Source organism: Lagopus leucura, unplaced genomic scaffold (assembly GCF_019238085.1).
Source record: "Lagopus leucura isolate 7727_CA_CO unplaced genomic scaffold, USGS_WTPT01 Super-Scaffold_73, whole genome shotgun sequence".
Classification (NCBI taxonomy): Eukaryota; Metazoa; Chordata; class Aves; order Galliformes; family Phasianidae; genus Lagopus; species Lagopus leucura.
This window is the reverse complement of record NW_024962252.1, coordinates 32,451,098-32,473,284: the sequence shown is the minus strand read 5'-3', so window position 1 is coordinate 32,473,284 and position 22,187 is coordinate 32,451,098. Positions and strand designations below refer to the sequence as shown.

The window sequence follows — 22,187 nt, the reverse complement described above, 5'->3', positions numbered from 1 at the left end:
TTACAATATATTGTTTTTTAAAGGACTGATGGAAAATACTCATAACAATTTTTCTGTATTTTTACTTATTTAAGCCAAAATTGGATCGAATTTTCTCCATTACTGACAATGGGTTCAAATTATGAGGTTATCTTTTTTTTCTTGCAAGGAGTTGTATTAGAACTTCCTTTCATCTGGTTTTACATACAGAAATAAGTTGCCATTCCAAAGGTACTGTAGTCATGTATAGTAATAGCTGCAGTTCAAAAGAGGAATTCACTGATGTGCTGCCATTGAGATTATTTGTCTCCACATTACACAGGTGCATATAGTGGTTGCTATTCACTAAGAAATTTCCGGAAGCCCCAAAGCTGAGTTCACATCTAGTTAAGTGTCTTCATTATTTTTTATTGTAGTTAGAAGTAATTATCTTCACTTCCTGAAATATCTTGGCAAGAGCTATACATGGCAGAGTTTGTGGCAGTGAGAGGGGGAACTATAGTGCAAAGGACGATAATCCAGGATGTTTCTTTTAGGGGAAGAGTTATCAGTGCTTTCAGAAAGGTCATTATCCCAGTGGCAGGAGTTTCTTGTTTCCCTGGAAGTGGGATGCAGGAGGTGTGTGCTGCCAGTGTGGCCTTTGGGCAGCCCCAGGTAGCACGCTTTCCTTCTCTTCCTTCGGGCTGTGCAGAGGGTGCTGTACAGGACTCCTTTACCAGCAGAGCATACAAAAGATTTTCTTTGTTTCCTTAGCCACTTTGAGGTTTCTACACTCATAAACTTTAGAACTTCAAAACGTCACAAAGCAAAACCTGAAATGGTTGAGAGCAGTGAAGGAAAGCTTCACCTGCCTGTTGAGTGGAGAATGCTTAGTCCGCAGGAGGTATGCATGATTTTTGGGGTAGCAGGCCATGCCCACAGCCGTGCCACAGTGCCCATTGCATCTCTCACTGTGACTTGAATTCTGCTGCCAGCCATCATCATCATTCTGTTTTTCTGTTCTTCACCTTTGAACAGTTTATTTGACTTTGAGTGCATCTAATGATAATGACAATGTTGGTACTGCAGCTGTCCAGAATGATGCAGCGAGAGTGTTCGCATTAAAAGATATGTTAGGTGTTTGCTCTGGTAGACGAAGCAGCTGAATTTGGTTGATAATAAAACAGTATTTCTTATAGGAGTTCAAGGTGGGGTAGGTATAGTATATTCATTTGCTACTTTCTTTATCATCTTTATTTTTTGACTGCATGACAGTAATTGCTGTGCCGTATTACTTTTGTGCAGAACAAGGCAGTTGTCAATGAAGCAGTTTTGTATTTGCAGCGGTAGAGGCAGCACTTACTATGTGTATGTTGAAGGCTGAGTTGTTTTGAGCGAATCTGTTCCCAAGCAAATAACTGTAAGTTTGTTGGCCTGAACCAGCTGGTTCTGATCTCCTTTGTTGTAAATTTAAACCTTTTGAGTACAGAAGGAAAGCCTCTGTTCACATCATGAGTAGAGAAAGGTTTCTGTGAATGAATTTCTGAGAATATTTTGAAGGCTCAACTTAAGACAGTGTGGGTTCAATTGAAGGGTTGAGAGAGATGGTACATTTCATTGGCCTCACCGTAGTCTGTCCAGTTTTCCATCTGTTTCTTGTTGCAGAATTTTAAGGGACAGGACACTGACTGTGACTTCTATTAGGAAGATAGAACACTTAAGAGTACTTTGCAGTTATCTCCTGCTTGCCCAGTTAATACACTCGTGTTTTGGGTTTTCACTCAGGTTATTAGTTCTTACTGAAAGGAATACTGTTGTCAGGCGTTCTGTCAGATTAATAGCATTCCAAAGTATAACTGTGTTGCATCACATGTATACTGTTTTTTGATGGCTTGTAGTAAATGTCTGATTGCTATATCAACTTTTTTAGCTGAGTGCATTGAGAAATGTGAATTTGACTTGTACACAAACAGTATGTGACAGGACTACTCAGTATTTGGGGTTCTGTAAATCTTTACTGTTTGCCTGATCAAATCTTTTGATAATTTTCTTTCTGCTTTATAAAAAGGTGATTGCTCGTGGAATCAAGTTGTATAAAAGTTAGCTGGTACAGTTGTTTAATATAGTTCTAGAAAGCCTGATTCTAACCTGAAAGCAAATGTTTTAAACAATATTTTAACATAGATCGGTAAAATAAGATGACAATGATGCCTACAATCATCAGTAAATACTGTGATAGCACCTGTTATTAAATATAACAACTGCAAAAACTCATATGCAAGAGCAACTCGCTGCAAGGGCTCTTCAAGATGCGTTTTTAAAGGAGAGATAAGTAACTGAAATATGAGAAAAGAAATTGTGGTCTTAAGGAACTCTCTTAAATTAATTCCTTGATATTATGGAAAAATGCAATATTCTCATTGTGGTAAGCCTGCAAATATAGGCATGTTATCTGATATTTGCCTGAGACTAATGTTATATAACTATGTGAACGTAAGCGGAAACAACAGGGTTGGGGGCATGGGGCAGGGAACATTGGAGATGAGGTTGTCATTTGGAACTGATAAGAAAAAATAATAACAACTTTGTCCTTTCATATAAGGCAATTATGGAGGGAAGAAATTTAAGCTTTTTTTTCTACTCCTAACTTGAAATTTCAATGTTGAAATATGTATTCATGCAAAACTCAGAATTTTTCATGTGTGATTGCCAGAGATTTAGTAATTCAGTGATCAAAAACATAGGAAGCAAGGGAAGTCTAGTTTAAAAAATGGAGAAAACAGCCTATCAGAGTTTGAGATTTTGTCAGCATTTACTTCACTCAAAAAAAAAACAACAAAAAAAGGAAAAATTACAGGAGAAGAGAGACTTGTGAAGTATTTAGGCTGTCTTGCTTCATTGAGGGGGCTGCAAGAATTTCCAGTCTATATCAGACCCGTTTCTTCTGATTGCACTGTAGGGGAAAAAAAGCAGACTTTTTTTTTTTTGTTCCCAGCATTAAAAGTAGAAGAAGTTTAAGATCTTTCTGTAAAGAGTTTATAAAAACATGTAGACCTATCCCAACCTTAGAAGTAAAACTATGTTATTTTTTCTGTAGTTCTTCCATTAGTATTCCACAGGCAAAATGTTCTTATTATGGCAGAGCCGGTGTATCATAACCGTCTTCTGTATTTGTAAAAAGCTTTATATTCTGGACTATTTGACGGTGAAACTGCAGCGAGTAGATGGTCCAAGACTGAAAGTGCATCCTTCATGAGTGAGCCAAGTGTACTATAGACAGAAGGGGCTTTTCTGTTAAGTGATACTAATCTCAGGATATCATATCTCTTGGATGCTTTCCTTATCATACCAACATCAGAAATAATTTGCACTTCTGGTTGGATCATGAATGCAAAAAGTCCTGAAAAAATTGCAGTGGGATTCAGCCTTACTAGATGTATTACTCTGTCACCAGTATTTGATTTCTCCACTGTCCATTCAAGCCAGCTGCACTCTTGCAACTTGCAAGTCAGAATGTACATGTGATGTGTAAGGTCTTTACAAAGGCAGGTAGGATGGAAGTTAGTCCAGTATCAGCTATTTAACTGTGGTATGCATAGCACAGAAATGTGTTCCAGGCCAGCTGTGTTACCAAATGAAAGACTTACTCATGTTTGGGCAGAACTCTCTTGTCTCATGTGGAATGAGTTAGGATTTCAAAAGGTAATCTCTCTTCTTGTCCAAGACAGGATCAACTCTGTTGATGTCGTTTCTGACATGTTAGTCTAGCCTGTTCTTAAAGACTTCAGAGACTCTTCAGGGTGTCTCCTTTCCATTTCTGAGGTTTGGGACTAACTGTTGTGCCGTAAAATATTTCTATAATCTGTTCTAAAAGGCTGTGTTTAACAGCAGTATTGTGTCATCCTTCTGTGCAGCTTGATGCCAGTCTTCTCTCCTCAAGCAATTTGTGCGTGACTTCAGCTGTAAGCATTTTCATCATCTAAAAACCATTCCTGGAAATGGATAATAGGATCTTATTTGACTGCTCAGAACTCTTCTTCCTGCTGTTTGTGCTGTCTTATAAAAATTGACTGTTCACCAGTTACTGCTTTGATTGGATGGCAGAAGAAATTTGGACCACTGAGGTGTCTACTGTTTGCCTTCTGCAGTTTGAGCATGCATGAAGGGGAGCCGGTTCAAAACCAGCCCTTACCTTTGCTACAGGGCAACCTTAGAAAGTCTCCAAACTATGCATATCTTCGCTACTAAGCTCACAAATGAAGTGTTATGTGGGGAGTCTTTGATTTGACAGCCTCTGCTTGGCTGAGGAAGTGCAATTGGATTCTCTCCAGTTGAAGCTTGCTGGTCCAGAATTTAGGTGGCCTGTGCTCCTCTTATAACGAGCTCTGACATCTGAGGTTTGGCCTGCCTTACAGCTTCAAGGTCAGGTGATTGCCTCATTCTTCTCTGCTTACACAGGAATGTTATCACTCATCTTGTGTTCAAGACAAGTCAGAGAGATGAATTGTACAGACAGATGGCTTGAAACAGAGTCAGGTTATTACAATGATAGTTCTTGATGTGCAGTGCATATGTATTCTGTGAGCTGCCATTCTTTCCTGCTATTTTGATGTCCTTTACCACCTGTATTTGCAATTGACTGAGGTTCAACTAGGCATATTCAAAGAAAGGTGGTTGTTTTTTGTTTTTCTTTTTTTTTCCTCTTGACATATGCAGAAACAGCCTCCAGTTATGGGAGAACAGGCACAGCTTCTGAAGAAAGTCTGCTTTCTTGTGTTGAGGCCTGTGCATGCTCCAGAAGAAGAATTAACCTACACTGAGTGTAGCTACTATTGAGTAACTTATTGTTTACTCTTGGGCTAGATTTGGCAGGCTGTGTGATGGTATGCTATGGTGTTCTACCATGATGCTTTTTTATTACTCACGTTTCTGGTGCTTATCTTCTTCCTGTTGTTTTTTCTTTTTTTTTTGTTTTGTTTTGTTTTTTTTTTTTTTTTTTGTTTTAAATTGTTGTTTAAAGTAATACTTTAGCTATTACAAGTTGTGAAAAGACCTCTGAAAATGTGGACTCAGTGCATATAGTACAGGAAGGACTCCCTTGGACTAAAGTATTCTGAGAGAGTCACTAAATTCCTGTTCACATTAGCTTATTTTTGTGATCAAGACCACTATGAATATTGATCTCCTTACCTAGATCACTCTTCCCTAAAGGAGTGTCATTATGGAATAGATCTTACGTCCTCAGTCTGCTCAGCGTATCTATATGCTTCTGAATTATGTCAATTAAGGAAAAGTATTGCTGCTTTCTGTCCTTTCAGGCCATTGTTTAAATTTCACTTTAGAAACTACTGCAGAAAAAAACGTGGTCAAATACATTGAGTTATTCAGTTTTATTGTAGAGTCACCTGGAGGAAAACCTGCTTAGCATTGGATATTAAGAGACTGATGCTTTTAGCTCTGATATTTAAGATTTATAGAGAGATGTAAGGATTTCTTTATTTATTTTGGAAGTCTGAGTAGGTTCTAAAGCGCAGAGTTTTCAGGGAGGAAAAGAATAAAGGATTTCTCACTCTATTAGAGTTGCTCGTTTATTCATTTTTAATGCTCCAAATAAAGCGCTTACTTAATAAGTACTTTAGTTTAAACACATTGGATATTTACACATTTACTAGCTTTAAAGTGCTCCTAAGTGTTACCTCTTTTATAATGACTTTTTAATGCTGTTATGTTTAATTCCCTAGTTTACCCTTCTCTTTAAAAACATAAATGAAAGTCAGTTGAGCAAGCAGATAGTGGCTTTGTAAGACCTCTGCAAAGATGTTTGTGAGGAAGGCTTGTTTGTATCCTCAACCTTCAGGCTGCTTTTGGGAAATCAAATCTCAGAAGGCCAAGCTGGCAGCTGAAGTTCTATCCATGTTAAGTATTGGGTGTTTCTAATTGCTCCCTTGAGATGCCTAAATTAGATGTCTGGAATGGTCTCCATGAATACTCTACCCACTGTCTGTGTTCTACATCTGCCAGTGTTTCAGTGCAAGGGATCACGTAGTTCTTCACAGTGCCATGAAAAAAGATAATGGTCCTGCTGAGTTTCTTTGGAATATAATGACTGAAAAAACTCAGTAAAGCATTTTACCATTAGGTGTGTGAAAACAAACGACTTTATATTAGCACATATAGATAGGTATCTTTTATAGTTCACATGTCTACAAATAGTTTACTGGTATTCCTGTAGAAATTGTACACGTTAGCAGTTGATTTTGTCCTTTGTATACTGCTTCTTTTTCTTGTGTGTGTATGAGAGAGACTGTTGTGTATCCTATATACATACACAGACTTTAGTTATCTTACGGAACTTACTGTAGTCTTCAAGCTTACAAAAACTAATTAAGTGGTAAATGTGTCAGGTATGGTGCACAGATATTTCTGTTTTAAATCCCAGGCTGTGTCCTTCTCTGCACTTGTTTATATTTCAAACCACAAAACAGAATATGGCTACAGACAATGCAGAGGAGTCTTTTCTCTATTTTAGAAATGCAAATAAAAAACCATGAGGTTTCACTTGTCATAGAACAGAATAGCCATGTACTTAGCATTTTGTAAGATACATCTGCGTTCCAGTATAATTTCAGGCTGAGTAATGTGCAGTACTTTCTGAAAAGAATGGCTGTGATAAATGGCAGAAACATGACTGTAAAGTACACATTATATCTGTTTCAGCCCGTATGCTGGTAGTGACAGGTGCTCAATGGTTGTCAGCATCCCTGTCAGCACGGAGACTCCTTTGACATTAAAGTCACCAGCTCGGTCCCAATGCTGCGCTGCTCTATTGGCAGTTCCATCAGGCTGCGGCCGATGAGAGAATGTCAGTGCTCTGCTGTTCTGCTGGTGTGTCACCAGCCCTTTGTGATTTTGGTCTGGCCTTGCCGGTTGTTTGAACTTGCCACACTTATTCTTCAGCAGCTTTCCTGGGGGAAATGAGCTGATAGGTCATGAGTGGATAGGTATCTTCAGGGCAATTCAAAACCACATCCAAAGTGACTTGTGTAAAGGTTTGTAATGATTACTGTTACTTTAAGCCAATCAATGGGCAGATTACCTGGGGACTCATTAAGTGGCATTTGTTGTGTCTGTAACAGAGTTTTGAGCTGTGTTTCAGGAAATGCAGTGACAGCCTTTAATGCTTAATTGACCTCTTCTCTTTGTTTCACGTTCCATATTTCCTTCTGATGCATTCCCTTGTGGCAGCAAACAGCCCTGCTCAGTATCCTGAACTTCTGCTCAGAGCTTCAACACCTCAGCCTGGGCAGCTGCGTCATGGTGAGTAGCTGGAGTGCTGTGTGCGCACACCTGTACTTCTAAACTTGACCTGATTGTGTTTCACAGAGTTGTGTTAAATGCTGGGTTGATGTTAGATGAGGTATCAAACTTCCGAAAGATTCGAGCTGGATGTAACTTAATCATCTTTTTAAAGATTGTATGTCAGTTTCACAGGTTTAAAATCTAGCTTGTGGTGTTTTTTTTTTTCCATTGCTCTTCATCCTCTTCCTAAATTTTGGAACATTTCTTATGTGCATAGTCACCAAAACAATTAAGACTTTTTTTTTTGGAAATTCAGACCAAGTCATAATTCATAGCAAACCAAGACTTGTGTGTGACACTACAATCATAAGCACAAGAATGTTTTCAGCAGAAGCTATTTGAGTCATGTAGACTTCCTGGGCACGCACACTGAATTGAAGAAAGAAAATATGGGGCTTGGAATCCCTGCACAGAGCTCATCTAAACTTTACTGAACATGCATATCAGGGTTGTATGCACTGGGACTTAACTTTCTGTCTCTGGTGATAAACGCATCTGACAACACATCAGGTAAACTTCCCTGCAGTTTCAGAAGCAAGTGACAAAGCAGAATTGACTCAGCCTTCCCCACTTTGACTCATGGGCAGAGGAAGAAAGCAGCACGCTATTTTCCAGCAACTCTAGTCTTCCTATGATTTTTGATAGTGGATTTCATTTCTTCTACCTGTGGAGTTGGGGTACTTTGAGCACCTTTGGCTTGTCTGAGGTAAACAGTAATGTTCCCATAAGGAAGTGTAGCAAGTGATCAACCTAGAATGAAAATAGGTGCCCTCTTTAATGCAAAAACACTTGTAGTTGCTGTTTCTATTGTCATAAATACAATTTTAATAATCTCTTGAAGAAAAGGAGGGAGTTTTCAAAGAAAATGAACTTCTAACTGCATTTTCACTGATCCTCAGTGTCAAGTGAATATAAAAGCACGTATGTCTGGGAGTAAATAGGAACTTTATTTTTGTCTCATGTAGGAGTAGACCTCAGTGTACAGTGAGTAATTTTCAGAGCTCTTTAGAAGCGACAGATGCTTAGGATGGATCTGTGGATGTGTTAGCAAATAAATCTTGAAGCACCTATGTGTGTCTAGAAGGGTGGTATACATGACAAAATGTTTATTTTCCTTGCAGATTGAAGACTATGATCTTATAGCAAGCATGATGGGAGCAAAATGCAAAAAGCTTCGCAGTCTGGATCTTTGGAGATGTAAAAACATAACTGAAAATGGAATAGCAGAGTTGGCTTCAGGCTGCCAGCTTTTGGAAGAACTTGATCTCGGCTGGTGCCCCACGTTACAGAGCAGTACGGGTTGTTTCACAAACCTTGCACGTAAACTCCCGAACTTACAAAAGCTCTTTCTTACGGCCAACAGGTCTGTGTGTGACACAGACATTGAAGAGCTTGCAGCTAACTGTACTCATTTACGGCAGCTAGATATATTGGGTAAGAAAATGTAGGAATATTGGTATATATTTTACTATTGGTATATATTTTACTGTTCTCAGAAGCCTGAGTTATAAAAGGAATCCATGTGGTCAAACTGCTGCCTAGATGTATTTATATATATTTATATGTTTGTATAAAAATATGACTTAGCTTGTGGAAAGAAATGAGAGATAAGTAGTAACTGCAATTGTTTTCTGACACCTAAATTCTTTAGATTCTACTAATTGTGTAATTTGATTGTTTACTTACATATGTTACTTAAGCTAAGAATTGTGTATTTGTTCCAGTAACTTTTAGTTTCATGATAATCAGTATATTTAACGGAAATCTTTTGATTTTGCTTCAGAAGATGCAGTCTCCTCTTCTTGTTTCTGCTTTTGTTTTTTAATTTCTATAAAGTGTGACAAAGTATATTGATAGTGGGACTTCCTGATTAATAAACGGGTTTCTGGTTTTGCACAGTATAGGTTCGCCTGGCAGTATTAGCAATCTTTGTCTCTTTTAACAGGAATTGAATTTGTCTCTTTAAAGGGAAAAATGTTATTAATAACAAAACTTTAAATGGAATTACCACTGAGGTGGAAAAGAAGTGATGAGATGCAAAGAATGCATCAAATCTTAGATTTCTAATAATCTGTGCTGTCTATAGCTAAAAACAGTTTGGGAAATCCAAACTAAATATGTGTCGGATCTTGAGTAAGGACTTTGGGAATTGTAGTTTTATTCTTTCTGTGGCAGAATGTGGGATTATCTTTAAAAGGAACAGTCTGTGACAGTGATGGTAGTCTTAACATTGATGTGGGGAAAATTTCTTCATCCTTGTCTTAACTTATTTTCACAAGGTTGGTTGAAAAATGAAGATTTAAATTATTAAAGAGAAGAAAGTAGTTGTACTGCTTATTTTCAGTATTTAATAATATTTTGAGAAGGTAATACATTTAGGTTGGGAGTGGTGCTCCAGAGAAACAGTGCCTTTTACTCAAAGAATGTTACAAGCAAGCTTAAGCCTTACCTGTGTTTCTCATTACAAAAATTTACCACGTGGCTGCAAGTTGTCACCACAATATAGATAGTAAATGCTCTTTTACTTAGTTTTAGTTTTACTTATCTATAAATTAGAAAGCTACCTTCTCTCCAACATGGAAGGAGAATGAACTGATGAAAACTTAAGTCCACTTAGTACATATTATTCTGGATTAATGCATAAGTTTTCGGGTGTTAATATATGCTTTTGCCTATGGTTAAGGGCACATGTTTTGTAGCTAGACTAGCAGGGATATACATTTCACTGTTCAGATATGAAAAGTTTCCAAAAGACATAATGAATACAGTCTTTCATAAACATGTATGTTCTCCTGACCACCCACATACATGCTGTTACAATGGCATTGTGTCTGCCCACAAATCGGTCTGACCTTTTCACTGTACCAAAGGCTGCAGAATGAATAGCTCAGTTGTGTTAAGCCTGCAGATAAGTCTGCTAGTTCTGCTGCCTCTCTGCCAGCACTGAAGGGTTTTTGCCACACTTCTCCTTTAACAATTGAATTCGCATTTGAATTCAGTTTAACATCTCATTGATGTTTTTGTTGAAAAATGTGTGAACATAGAGTGGAATTCTCTTCCATTCCCTAGGTGCCTACCGGTGTTACTGAGTCAAGTGGGTTTGTAGTCAACCTTACCTGATAAAGAAGCAAATTGTGTTCAGGAGGGTGCTCTCTAGAGGATATCCAGTTGAATTATCCACACCACAGGTTATTACCAAAAATCTCAGTGTCTACTCCCGTGATTTGCTTTCTTTCTTCAGAGTAATACTTAGCTGAATGCAACTTTTTTTTTTTTTTTCTCTACTATAATCAGTACATTCTTCACAATGCATGTGAAGAAGTGATCCAGCTATTGTGGTACTAGTAAGAGAACTCTTCGTGTCTTCTTTTAAATATGGAAGCCATTACATTACAGTCTGTGGTTCAAAGAAGGAGTGAGTTGTCAAGCAGAATCACAACCTTGCTGAGATCATCTGGAGGTAGAGTTGCCAGATATTCAAATATAAATTCAGAAATCTCTTAGGAACCCAAGACCTGCTCTCTTACATCACAAGAATGCTGAGAAAATCATAAATCTCATTATGTGCTCTGACTTCTGGCTGCTGATGTAGGACCATGCTATCTCTATTAACTGTGTAAATTCTTAATATGATTTTTTTCCTTTTAAAGAAGGATGACAACAGGTCTGAAGCTATTAGAGGCTCGAGGTCAGTTCTCGGCTTTGCAAGATTAACCTTGAACGTTGGGTCTCCTCTATGATGTGAATGAAAAGGAGATTCTCGTACTGCATCCTTTGTCATTTCCCAAGTAAAAAATGGCTGGATTACACATGCATATGTTAAGGGCATAGAAGTATTACTGCTGGGTTAGCAGTGCACGCAGCAAGAGAACTTACTTTGTCTCAACTACACTGCATAAAAGCTTGATTTTATTTTGCTGTATACAGGAACTTACCTAAGTAGAGATCAAAATGTCTCGCCTTGCAGCATAATCACCAGTGTGGACAATACTTTGCTTGTTTCTCTGTTCAACTGGTAGAACATACAAGTGTGGCAGGGAAAAATTCTTGGTTCAGTTACAGAATATTTATACTCCCACTGTGTTCAGAACTGAAGGAAATCTAAGCCTCTCAAAGAAAGCTTGTTGAACTGTTCTTCATTTAAGTATTAAAAAAAAAAAAGGTTATATGTACTTTGGATGCCAAGGTGGTTCTACAGCTTGCTGCCCATCTGTCCTTTTCTTGGTGTCGCTGTTATTGTTTGATAATTCCCTTCTTCTTGATTTGGTGCAATGAAAGAAGATGAAAATTGCCAGTTTCTATGTGCTGCGTAAAATTATTGGCCCACATAAAGCATTGTTTGATGGGTAGCTTTGTTTAAATTGTGTGTAAAGCATGCTTAAGAAAGTAAGGTTCTGTTAAAATCATGGTTTGGTTTCATATCTGCTGTATTTATAATACAGTTTGGAAGAAGCATGATGAAGTAAGTGTGTCACTAAGTACATGAGTATGTTTCTTGGGTTTTTTAGTTATGGTATTTCTTTTACCCAGTACATACTGAGCTGCCTATTTACAAGTATCTTCTACTTCTCTGCCTGCATCTTTTCCACTAATAGATAGGGTAGACTATGCAGGAATTATTTCTTTTTGTTCACCTGAGGAATGTAGAGTGATCCAGCTACGATTATCTTGTATTTTTATAGTGTTGCAGTACAGTGTTCAGTGTTACGATACTTGTAAAAGAAACCTCATGTCAAGACAGGTGACCACCTGAATTGGCAGTGCCAATAGCTTTAAATGTATGCCATATCAGCTGCTTAGTTGTGTTGCTGTGAGTACCAGTTGCTATCAAGGAGAACAGTAAGTCATATTAACCTCACTTCCCAAAAGTCTTAACTTTCTCTGTCTTGCACAAAGACTAATAGAAAGTAGGCACCCTTGTTACTGCAGAATTTGTATACTATCTGCATACCAGCATGTCCTACACATTTCTGAGCAACAGCAAAACCAACAACCCCCTTGCCAGCTGTCAAAATCTTCAGCTTTCTCTTGAGGGCATCAACACATAGCTAGTCAATTCAAACATATAAATGTGCACTACGTTTAAACTTTAATTAGAGTTCTGTAAATCGAGTCGAGTGTAAAGAATGAAAGGCTAATCTGGTTGGTTGGGGAGGAAAAGGAAAAGTGAGAGTGATTGGGAGAATAGTGCTAGTTATTTCTGGGTATCTTTTATTTTTTTTTTTTTAGCCCAGCAACATGTGTGTTATTTTTGAGTAAAAGATGAAAGCTGTTTTTTCATGTGCACCCTTTTGAAAGGTTCATATTAGTGTATTTTTAACTGAAATTACTGGAGGCCCATTTAAAAAAAAAAAAAAAACTTCAATATTGTTCTTAATTATCATTTGTGTATCCATCCCTTTTGCCCCAGAAGTTGTGACTCTGGCAGTTTTCCAGATGTGGTACTTCTGTAGTCATCATACAGTCAACTGCCCGAGTATTTGAGGATTTGGATGTATCATGCATATAGGTGAAATCATTTGCAGCTAATAAGCATAACTGTTCTTGCATATAAATCATTACTCAAAGCACCTTTCATGAAAAGGATATCAGGTTTTTTTTCAGGACTGTAAACTGAGTGACAGAAAAAAAGGCAGATGTTATGAATTTACTCAATCAAATAGTAAAGGTCCAGAAGCCTCCAAACTGTAGGAAAATGTGCAGTGTAGCTAACTAGCATATTTTGTCAGTTTTTGAAAGGCAAGGAAATATATGCTATATTATACTTCTGAAATGCTTTTGAATGTGCTTTTGAGGAATGTGTCTCATTAATTCGGCATTGTATAACATAGAGTAAGTCTGTGGATGTTTGCTTATTCCCTGGTCTGAATGACCAAACACTGCAAACACCGACTAGCCTTTTTAGCTTTGAAGAAGGTTTTTCCTAATGTAAAATTTTAAGTCTGGGGATGAAGAAAGTAAGAGGTGCAATAAAACTTGTACTTAGATGACCTATTTGGTTCTAAATCCATTAAAAGTCTTAAATTAAGCCATAGGTCAACTGTCAAAGTTCAGATAGGAAGGAATGAGGAGGACCCTCTTACTACACACAAAATGGCTAGGCATCTATATATAGCATTTTGTAAAAAGGTTTGGATTTTTATCTTAAAAGCTGAGATGGTCAAACAAAACTAGTTTTAAATGAAGATGCTAATGCAGTAGCAATTTTAGGTGTGGTAGAAGGATGATAGCATTATTTCAGCTGAAACATTAGAGCAGATCCTTCTGATAGGGCAATGGTACTATGGTACAATTATGATTAAGGGAAGTAAATAACTAAAGAATATCACAAAATTTGTGTGTGTGCCAATAGGACTGCTGTATCAACTGCCTGACCACTGTGGTGACAGTGATTATATGATGGTAAAAGTTAAAAGTCACAATAATGATACGCCTTAATTACCTCCCTGTAGGTGAGGTAGAATTTGATAACGTGATAACAGAGACAGAGTAATGTTCCTAAATAACTAATTCAAGATTCTACTGCAGAATAGGTGAAAACCACATTTAGAGACCCCTGTGCTTACACAGAGAACTACAGGAGACTACTAGAAACAGTCATCTTTCTGGAAATGAGTCCTGTTCAAAGGAGGAAAATAAGAAGGTGAAACAGCATCACAGTAAGGCAGAAATGGACCATTAATGAGCTATTGGCTAAAGGTAGTGCTAAAATGGCATTTCAGGTATGTTGGAAGAAGTTTACAGGAGAATTACGGAGACTGGTAGATAAACGGTGTGTCTGGCCACTCAGATATGAGAAGGCTCTTGCAGGAAAACATCTTATTAGTGCTTGCTGCAAGGGGGTTCAAGTAGGCTGCAACTTTAGACCCATTCTCTCCAGAATAGCCTGGAAAGCTGTCTTAAACTGGAATGCTGATACAGGAAGCTTTTGAACAAATTAATATGTTGAGCAGTAATAAATTGTTAGCACTAATATTTATGCAGTATTTCTAAACGAGCTCACATGCAAAACTGTTAGTATGATTTATCACTTAAATTGGCCCCAGCGCTGGAGAAATGAAGGGCTGAAATGTGCAACTGGACATGAAAATTGTTAAGATATTGTGAAAGGGAGCTCCATCCCTGTGAGATCTTTCACCTATTAGGTGTTTCAAACCTAGAACTTCAAACACCGATACAATCTGGATAGTATTGGATTTTCAGAAGTTTTTAGCAAGGCTGTTCTGTTTTTGTAACAAGCTGTTTTCTGTCTTAGAGAAGGCGTTTAAGTGAGAGAAAGCAAAGGATAAGAATATATTGTCGCTTTTAAGTCACTGCTGTGGTCACCAAGGACCATAATGTGATAGGTGCTGTCTCATCTGTTAATGAGTAATGCAGGCAAAGGGGTGAATAAGCCATACCAGAACTTGCTGATAATGCATAAGCAATTAAGAAAGAAAAATCTGAAGCTGTAGAATTTAAGGCTGAAGATTTGCAAAATGATCCTGTGATACTTAGTACCAGATGATAAAGCAAGAGGAAGAAAGAGTTGCATCGGGTTAGGAATGATTTAGAAAAAGTGGAATGTCAGTGCTTTACCAATAGATGTCTGCTAGTAGATATTCACAGGCCTGCTGGATGCGTAAGCTCTTTAGAGTCGGTAGAAATTGAGTAGTGTGTCACACTGTGGACATCCATGCTTGGTTTACTTTCTGGAATAACTTGCCTGGCTACCAGCTACTCCAATAAGGTGTGTGTGTCCAACCTTTACGCTTGCTTGAGCTGCATTAAGTGGAGAGGAATTGTTCTTGGACTGCGTGTCATACAATAATAGAATGGCTTAGGTTGAAAGGGACATTAAAGATCATCTAGTTCCAACCCCCAGCCACGGGCAGGGTTGTCAACCACTACATGGGACTGCTGGGAGTCCCATTCAACCTGACGTTGAACGATCCTTTCAAGGGTAGGGCATCCACAAATTCTCTGAGAAACCTGTTCTATCACCTCACCTTCCTCCTGAGTAAAGAACTACTTCCCAGCATCAAACCTAAATTTCCCCTCTTTTACTTCAGATTCCCTTTGTCCTATCACTGTCAGTGTAAAAAGTCCTGCTTATAACCTTCCTTTAAGTTCTGGAAGGCTACTATTAAGTCTCTCCAGAGCCTTTTCCTTTCTGAGCTAAACAAGCCCAACTCCCTCTTCATAAGAGAGATGCTCCAGCCTTCTGATCATCTTCTTAGCCTGCTCCAACAACTCTGTATTCTTCTTGTGCTGGGGAAAATTGAACAAACTAGGCAGGAGTCAAACCTACAGTCGTCTTATTCATAGCCAGATGTGTTATCCATTGCACCACTGGCTCCAGTAAAATGCATAATGTAGTTAATATAATAGGCAACTAAGCTGCTTTTATTTTTAATATATTTTATTAAAATGTAAAAAAAAAAAAAAAAAAAAAAAAGCAACAAGGACATAAAACTAGTGGGTTATTTGAGTTTGTTTTTGTGAAGCAAATGCATCATTGTGGTTTGGTGAAGGTGCTACAATCCTCAATCCTCAGTGAGTTCTTGAGGTGTTCATCAGAGATTTTTGATGAAATTTTACATTTTTCCTGCTTCATCCTTGCCAGCAATTGTTCACAAATACGTGTACTGCCAAAAAGTGATGATGTGAATAAGGCATGATTGTGAAGCAAGGAATATCTTTCTCAGATGAGATAGGTCTTATAAAAGTCTGGTAGAGACATGATCAATTTTCCTTTGAGTCAAATATGATTGCAACTCTGTGTGTTCCAATTTCAAATTCTCAGGTACTGTATTTATGTAGACTGAAAGTGGAGTTGCAAATATATCAAAAAATTGATTTTTTTTTTCAATCTTGAAACTCGTTGTCAAATTCCTTTATCAATATAGAAAGCACTGCTGCCTGTTTTTGCTGTTCACAGGACTGTGTATAGCCAAGGTGTCAAAATGCATAGAATTATTTGCCATAATTTGAGCCAGCTCTGCACTGCGCCCTTCCCGTGCCCCAGATAGTGTTGGTCAAACAGCAGTGTTTGGTTGTCGCTGAACAATCCGGGTGTGCATCTGGAGCCAGGCTGAGTCACTCGGTGTGGGAGAGCCACTGCCACAATGGTGTGACAGCAGTGGGGTGGGCTGCAGTATGAGCTGTGCCAGGCAACATACAGCCCACAGGCCTTGGGTTGGACATGCCTGCAGTAAGGCGTGGGTCTCCTGTCAGTCCTGTGACCTGTCTGCCAGGTGTGTAGTAGTCTTTTGAGAACCGTTCCTGCATGATGTGGGTATAATACCTGTAGCCGCTCTAGAGCCCTAGAAGCCTTGCTGATGTATTTGGAGTTGGAAGAGCCTATAGCAGTGTGTGTTTTGCCAGGCATTGCAGCCAGCAGAAAAGTCGCAAGAACATGAGTGTAGTGTAGTATTTTCCTGTGTAGCCAAAGCCCAGGATCTAGTCACTGGCTCTTGTGGCTTTTGGATACTTTGGTCAGCTTCTGTATTTAGAAATTTCTCTTGAAGTTGTAAAGTTTATTCTGAGAAGCAAACGATCTAATTGAATAGCTGAGTTAGGAAAATGCAACAGGCTTCTTAAAAGCAAAAATTATACAAAGACTGCCACTGAAGTTTTTCATTTGAAATCTGATTGAAATAATGTAAATAAACATTGCATTACTAGCGTTCTTCTCGTGCAATATTAGCAGCTTTAAAACAAACAACAATTCTTTTTAACTTTGCATTTTTTCTTTTGTTTGTTTGTTTGTTTTCAAACAGGAACGAGGATGGTAAGCCCAGCATCTTTAAGAAAACTGCTGGAGTCTTGTAAAGATCTTTCTTTACTCGATGTGTCCTTCTGTTCACAGATTGATAACAGAGTTGTCCTAGAACTGAATGCCAACTTTCCTAATGTGTTCATAAAGAAGAGTTTCACCCAGTGACTCACTACATATGCTGCTATGGAATTCCTTTGACAGTTATTTCCTGTGGATTTGTGCTGATTTTTTTTTTTTTTTATGAAGAGTTCCTATGAAATAGTGGATTGTATTAATTACTTGCACAAATGGGTAAAATACATTTTAAATTTAAATCTATTATGCATTTCCTAGAGCTGATATTGTACCTAATAATTGTTTTACTCTGTTAATCGGTGGCACTGCATGTTTTTAAATACTAGCCATATGTATGGCTGTAATGGCAAGAAAATGAAAAACATCTTACATGTCCCTTTATAGGGTGTTATACCCAGCAAATATGTTAATATCTAGATAAATGAAAATGTTGAATAATTACTAGTAAGAAGAAAAAAATGGGTGCTTCCTTTTTTATTTATGTGTATATGTGTGTATGTGTATATAAACGTGTACAGATCTACTGCACACATATGGTAGCATTTTAATTTGGTCTGCAGCACAACATCTTATGGTCAGGCCTACAATTAGTTATTTGAAAAGCTTTTGAGCTTCATTAAGAATGGATTGGAAAGACAGGTTTTCATTTTTTGTGGCAATGAACTGCATCTGATAGATTTTCATCCCTTCCTCCATCTGAAATAGATGTAGTGATGTTTTACAGTCCAGCCTAAGTGACACAACAAATAAATTCAAGAACCTGCCACCTGAACTTGTAGCAGAAATGAAAGAGAAAATTGCCAGCTGCTTCTTGGTGTTGGATATAAAGTTGGAGCTGTACACAGTGTCATAACTGATGTGTAGAAAATTCCAGACCAATTCTCTTTACACACTCAAGACGGTTGGTTTGTATACATCTAATTATCCTGCACAGTATGTAAAATATAGTACTTAAGTTAATGCATTAGCAAATGTCCCTTGCACAGGAATAAAATCTGTCAAGTTGTTAAGAACAAGCATGTTTGTTCAGTAAAACAGCAATGAAAATACAGTAGTTTTGGAGGGAGAGCAATGCGTTCTGGTGGTTTAGTAGTCTAAGCTATTGGATTTGAGGGTTTTTTGTGTGTTTTCTTTCCCTAGAGGTGAGAGCTCTAAGTACTGTTGCACTCTCTCTCTTCAGCACTGTTGAAATGTTGAAGAAGGAAAACTGTTGATGAACTATTTACGGGTTTTGTTCCTTTTGCACTTCCTTGGATGAAGCTTTTCTCTTTTTTTCTTTAATACCACTGCTAGAATATGTTGTTGTGTACATCAAGAATTGAAGTTATTTTTTTTTACCTATTTAGCTATTACTGATGAATATGGACCATGAAATACAGCTTGTCGTTTGATATTGGCTCCACTGTTACTGTCGCGATGGCACTTATTACCTACTGGAAGAAGAGGGAAAATATTCATCTGACAGAAATACGTTATTGCACTGAGGACCACTGGCAAAGAATACTTCTTTTCATGCAGTACATAACCATCCAGTGGTAGAGGACTTCTACAAATTGTTAAAGATTTGACAATCTCTGCAATTCGTGAATGAACACTCTGAACTCTTGTGCAGGTGCCAATACTTTTCAAACTGTGTCACAAAACAGCTAGAAACCCATATCTGATTTTTATAAAAAGACCTCATTCTTTTGATTTTTTTAATGTTACAGAATCTTTTGGGAATTCCAGATCCAAAGAAGGGCAATGCACAGTTGGCTTCTTGTTTCATCTTTTTCCTCTGCACAGATGGCACTATGGGATTTCCAGCCATATCCATTCCACTTTGTTTCTTTGTTTGTTTTTAGTAGCCTGGACATTGTCAGAGAACTTCAAATTCAGATTTTGTGTTCCCCGCTGACAGACGTCAACTTTGGCATAATTCTGTGTGAAACCTCATTTCTTTCAGTCAGGTTTAGGTTGATTTACTTTTCTGGGAACTTTTTAATATTTTTTTTTATCTATAACTAATATTTTTCATTGTAATTTAATATTGAAGGTTATTGTCAATATTGCTAATATTGAATTGTTATTGTCTACAGGTAGTTATCTACCTGTAGAAGAATACAGGCTCAGATAATGGGACTTTAGAAAGAACAGTATTTTTTAAAAAATGTTTTTGTTGAAAAATTTCACTTCTCAGGGTGCATCTGTGTTCATCTTTTTTGTTTTTGTTTTTTCTTAAGAGATCTTGTTTTCCACTGTAAATAGGATGGGATGCGGATGAAGTGATATCCATTGTGCCTTTAAACTGGTAAACTAAATAGTATAGAGTCATTGCTGTAGCATCAGTGAGTCAAATAAGTGTTTTTGTAATCATGTGTGTGTGAAGGATTTCATTCTCTATTGCTTTTTAGGTGGTATAAAGGAGGTTTAAATTGACATTTAGTTGTTCATACTAAGGGATATTTTTCTTTCTTTTGTGCCTTCTGTTTAAAGCTGGTTTTATCAGAAGTTCTCTACTGTAATTGGAAAGATAAATTGAAATCTGCTCTTTATTTGGGCTATTTCAAACTTGGCTGTTGCTAATGTAATTAATTCAAATAGCTGAGAAATAATTGGGGAAGACTTTCATCTATAATTGCACACTTTAACCTTCAATCAGTGGGTAAGAATCTCTTTTAGCTATGGCTTTATACCTCCAAGATGTCTTCCAGCAAAGTGAGGAAAGGCTGGACTTCGTATTTCTGATATTTCCACGATAAGAAAATAAGCTACATTTAGACCTTCCTTATGTCACAATGAAGCAAAAGTAAGTTGCTGTATTTTGTGGTAGTTTTATTTTATACTTAGGCGTGTATATATGTACACACATATGTACATTTATATATACACTTATGTATAAATCTCAACATTCTTCATTTAAGAATTACTTTAGTGAAGTACACATAACAGCAGAAGGTGTTTTCTAGCAGCTGTGTTTTAAAATGTTGTTCTACAGCTGATGGAGAGGACTGTGTTTCTCTCCATCTGTGCAACAGGAAAAACCTGGGGCCTGGGCAGTGCAGGTGTGCTGGATTTCCTGTGTTGCTTTGCCAAAGTGCCTTTTGTTCGTCTACAGGTGAGAGATATTACAAGGTATGGTAGAGTGGGGATGCAAAGTCTGATAACTACTGTGGTCTCTCTCCACGTGAAGTGGTCATATAGAGGGAAATTTGTTTTACTTTCATTTAATCCAAAGTGAATGATGCCAATTGTTCTGGAACTGAGTGGTCTTTTCCAATGGTCAGCCATCCCTCAGTCACATTATCTAAATTCTGCTTTTAAGGATACTCCACTTTTTTTATCTTGTTTTTTGATGTTGTCTATCTTTCCTAATCATTGTAAAAGATGTGTTTTGGCAATGAATGTTAAAAAATGCATTGCTAAAATGCCTTTAAAAAAAAAAAAAGTTACATGCTGTGAAGTTCTCCTGTTCTTAAACTAAAGGGGGATTTGCTGTAGTGTATGAATGAAGTTGGCATGAGCTGTCATACAGGGAGAGAAGTCATGTTTAATGTCAATGGGAATTTAACCATTTAAAACAGTTTCCCAAATTTTGATGTTTCTAATTCAGTGGTGTACTTGTATTCATAATCATGAATTGTTTTGATAGACTAAATAGCTTTCTGGACATGGTTGAAGCTGCTTATGTTTAAATTATGCACTTGATTAAGTACATTAGCATGCAGGACTTGTGTAGAAGAACGACTTTTCACAGCAGTTTGAAACTTTTAATCCCTATGTGCTTAGAGATCTAAATTTGGGACCAAAAAAAAAAAAACCCTAACAAAATAGGGGAAGCTCACTGTATTTCTTGCCCAATTGTTAGGGCTCTCATGTCATCCTTTCCAGATATAAGCTGTCCAGTAATCATGGTACATAGCGAGTGGAACTCAGTAAGTGCTTTTTCTCTGAAAGTTTGACATCTGGTTTAAGTGAGGAATCTGGGCACCTCTAGAGAGCTATTAATCTCCTCCTTAGATGTTTGAGAAAAGTCAAATGAATCGTTTCCTGAGGCCTCCCTGAGGAGGCTCTGGAAGCTGTGATTTAGCTCAGGTTAGATACTTTGCTTTCAGAATACTAACCTGAGGTTAATTCCATCCAGCATTGTTCTACCAGCCTTGGAATAGCAAAAAAAGTTAGAACAACATCCATCCCCAAACATCAAAACTTTCGAAAATCTATCCAGAAGGAAGCAAATTAAGGAGAAGCTGAATTGAAAAGTCTGTCTTTATAATGCCAGGAACTGCTTCTACTCTTGAGTCCCTTGGCAATGTCCAGGGTGTCTTTTTCTTAAATTGAAATGCATCCCCTTTCTCTATTTTAAAACATCATCTACCTACCTATCTGGCTATACGTATAGTTCTGTAAATGCATGAGATTAACTGGGAAACATAATTAATATATTGCAGTTATTTTTTATAATCTTTCGTATTGCTGTAATTAAGACTATGACTACTTTAAGTGCTTTCCTGTCATCAGAAATGTTACCCACTGTGCTCTTGCAAAATTGTGTGTTTAGTCCTAATTTATACTGTGTGTACTTACTGCATCTTATGGGATATGTTTCACACGTGAAATCTGCAGGACTGCTCAATTTACAAAAACTAGATAAAATGTAGCATTTTTCTTATATGGAGCTTGGGAGTGGCTTTATGTATTGATTTACATGTTCGTTATTACTCTTTTGCAATGATTCCATATGTTGTAGCTTTTGATATTGCTAGGCTAAAGATTTCTGGTTTAATGCATCTGTACATGCTGTGTTAGACACGGACAACTTTTTTCCAAAATAAAAGTGTTTGTCTTTCACTGAGATGGTAATTTCTGTGACTCCGGGTTTCTGACTAAAGGACTCTTTCATTAAATCTTACCACGTGAAGGACAAGGTCAGTCCTACACGTCCTCCTCTTCAGTCTGGAGAAGAGGAGGCCCAGGGGAGACCTCATTGCTCTCTATAACTACCTGAAGGGAGGTTGTAGTGAGCTGGGGGTCGGCCTCTTCTCTCGTGTAACTG

The 22,187-nt window shown here is 37.6% G+C and overlaps 1 protein-coding gene across 7 annotated transcripts in view; it reads left to right on the top strand.

Annotated features, from left to right (window-relative positions):
* Positions 1–21,982, top strand: part of FBXL4 (F-box and leucine rich repeat protein 4) — a 56,797-nt gene extending 34,815 nt beyond the window's left edge. For 3 of the 7 annotated variants that reach the window (XM_042880949.1, XM_042880961.1, XM_042880957.1), the window contains 3 exons: positions 7,204–7,275; positions 8,439–8,751; positions 17,079–21,982. In XM_042880949.1, the coding sequence (XP_042736883.1) occupies positions 7,204–7,275; positions 8,439–8,751; positions 17,079–17,242 (549 nt within the window). In that variant the 3' untranslated portion in view covers positions 17,243–21,982. The remainder of the gene's footprint in view (positions 1–7,203; positions 7,276–8,438; positions 8,752–17,078) is intronic. The other 4 variants (XR_006180840.1, XM_042880982.1, XM_042880972.1 and 1 more) reach the window with 4 other exon arrangements.
* Positions 21,983–22,187: the final 205 nt, after the last annotated feature.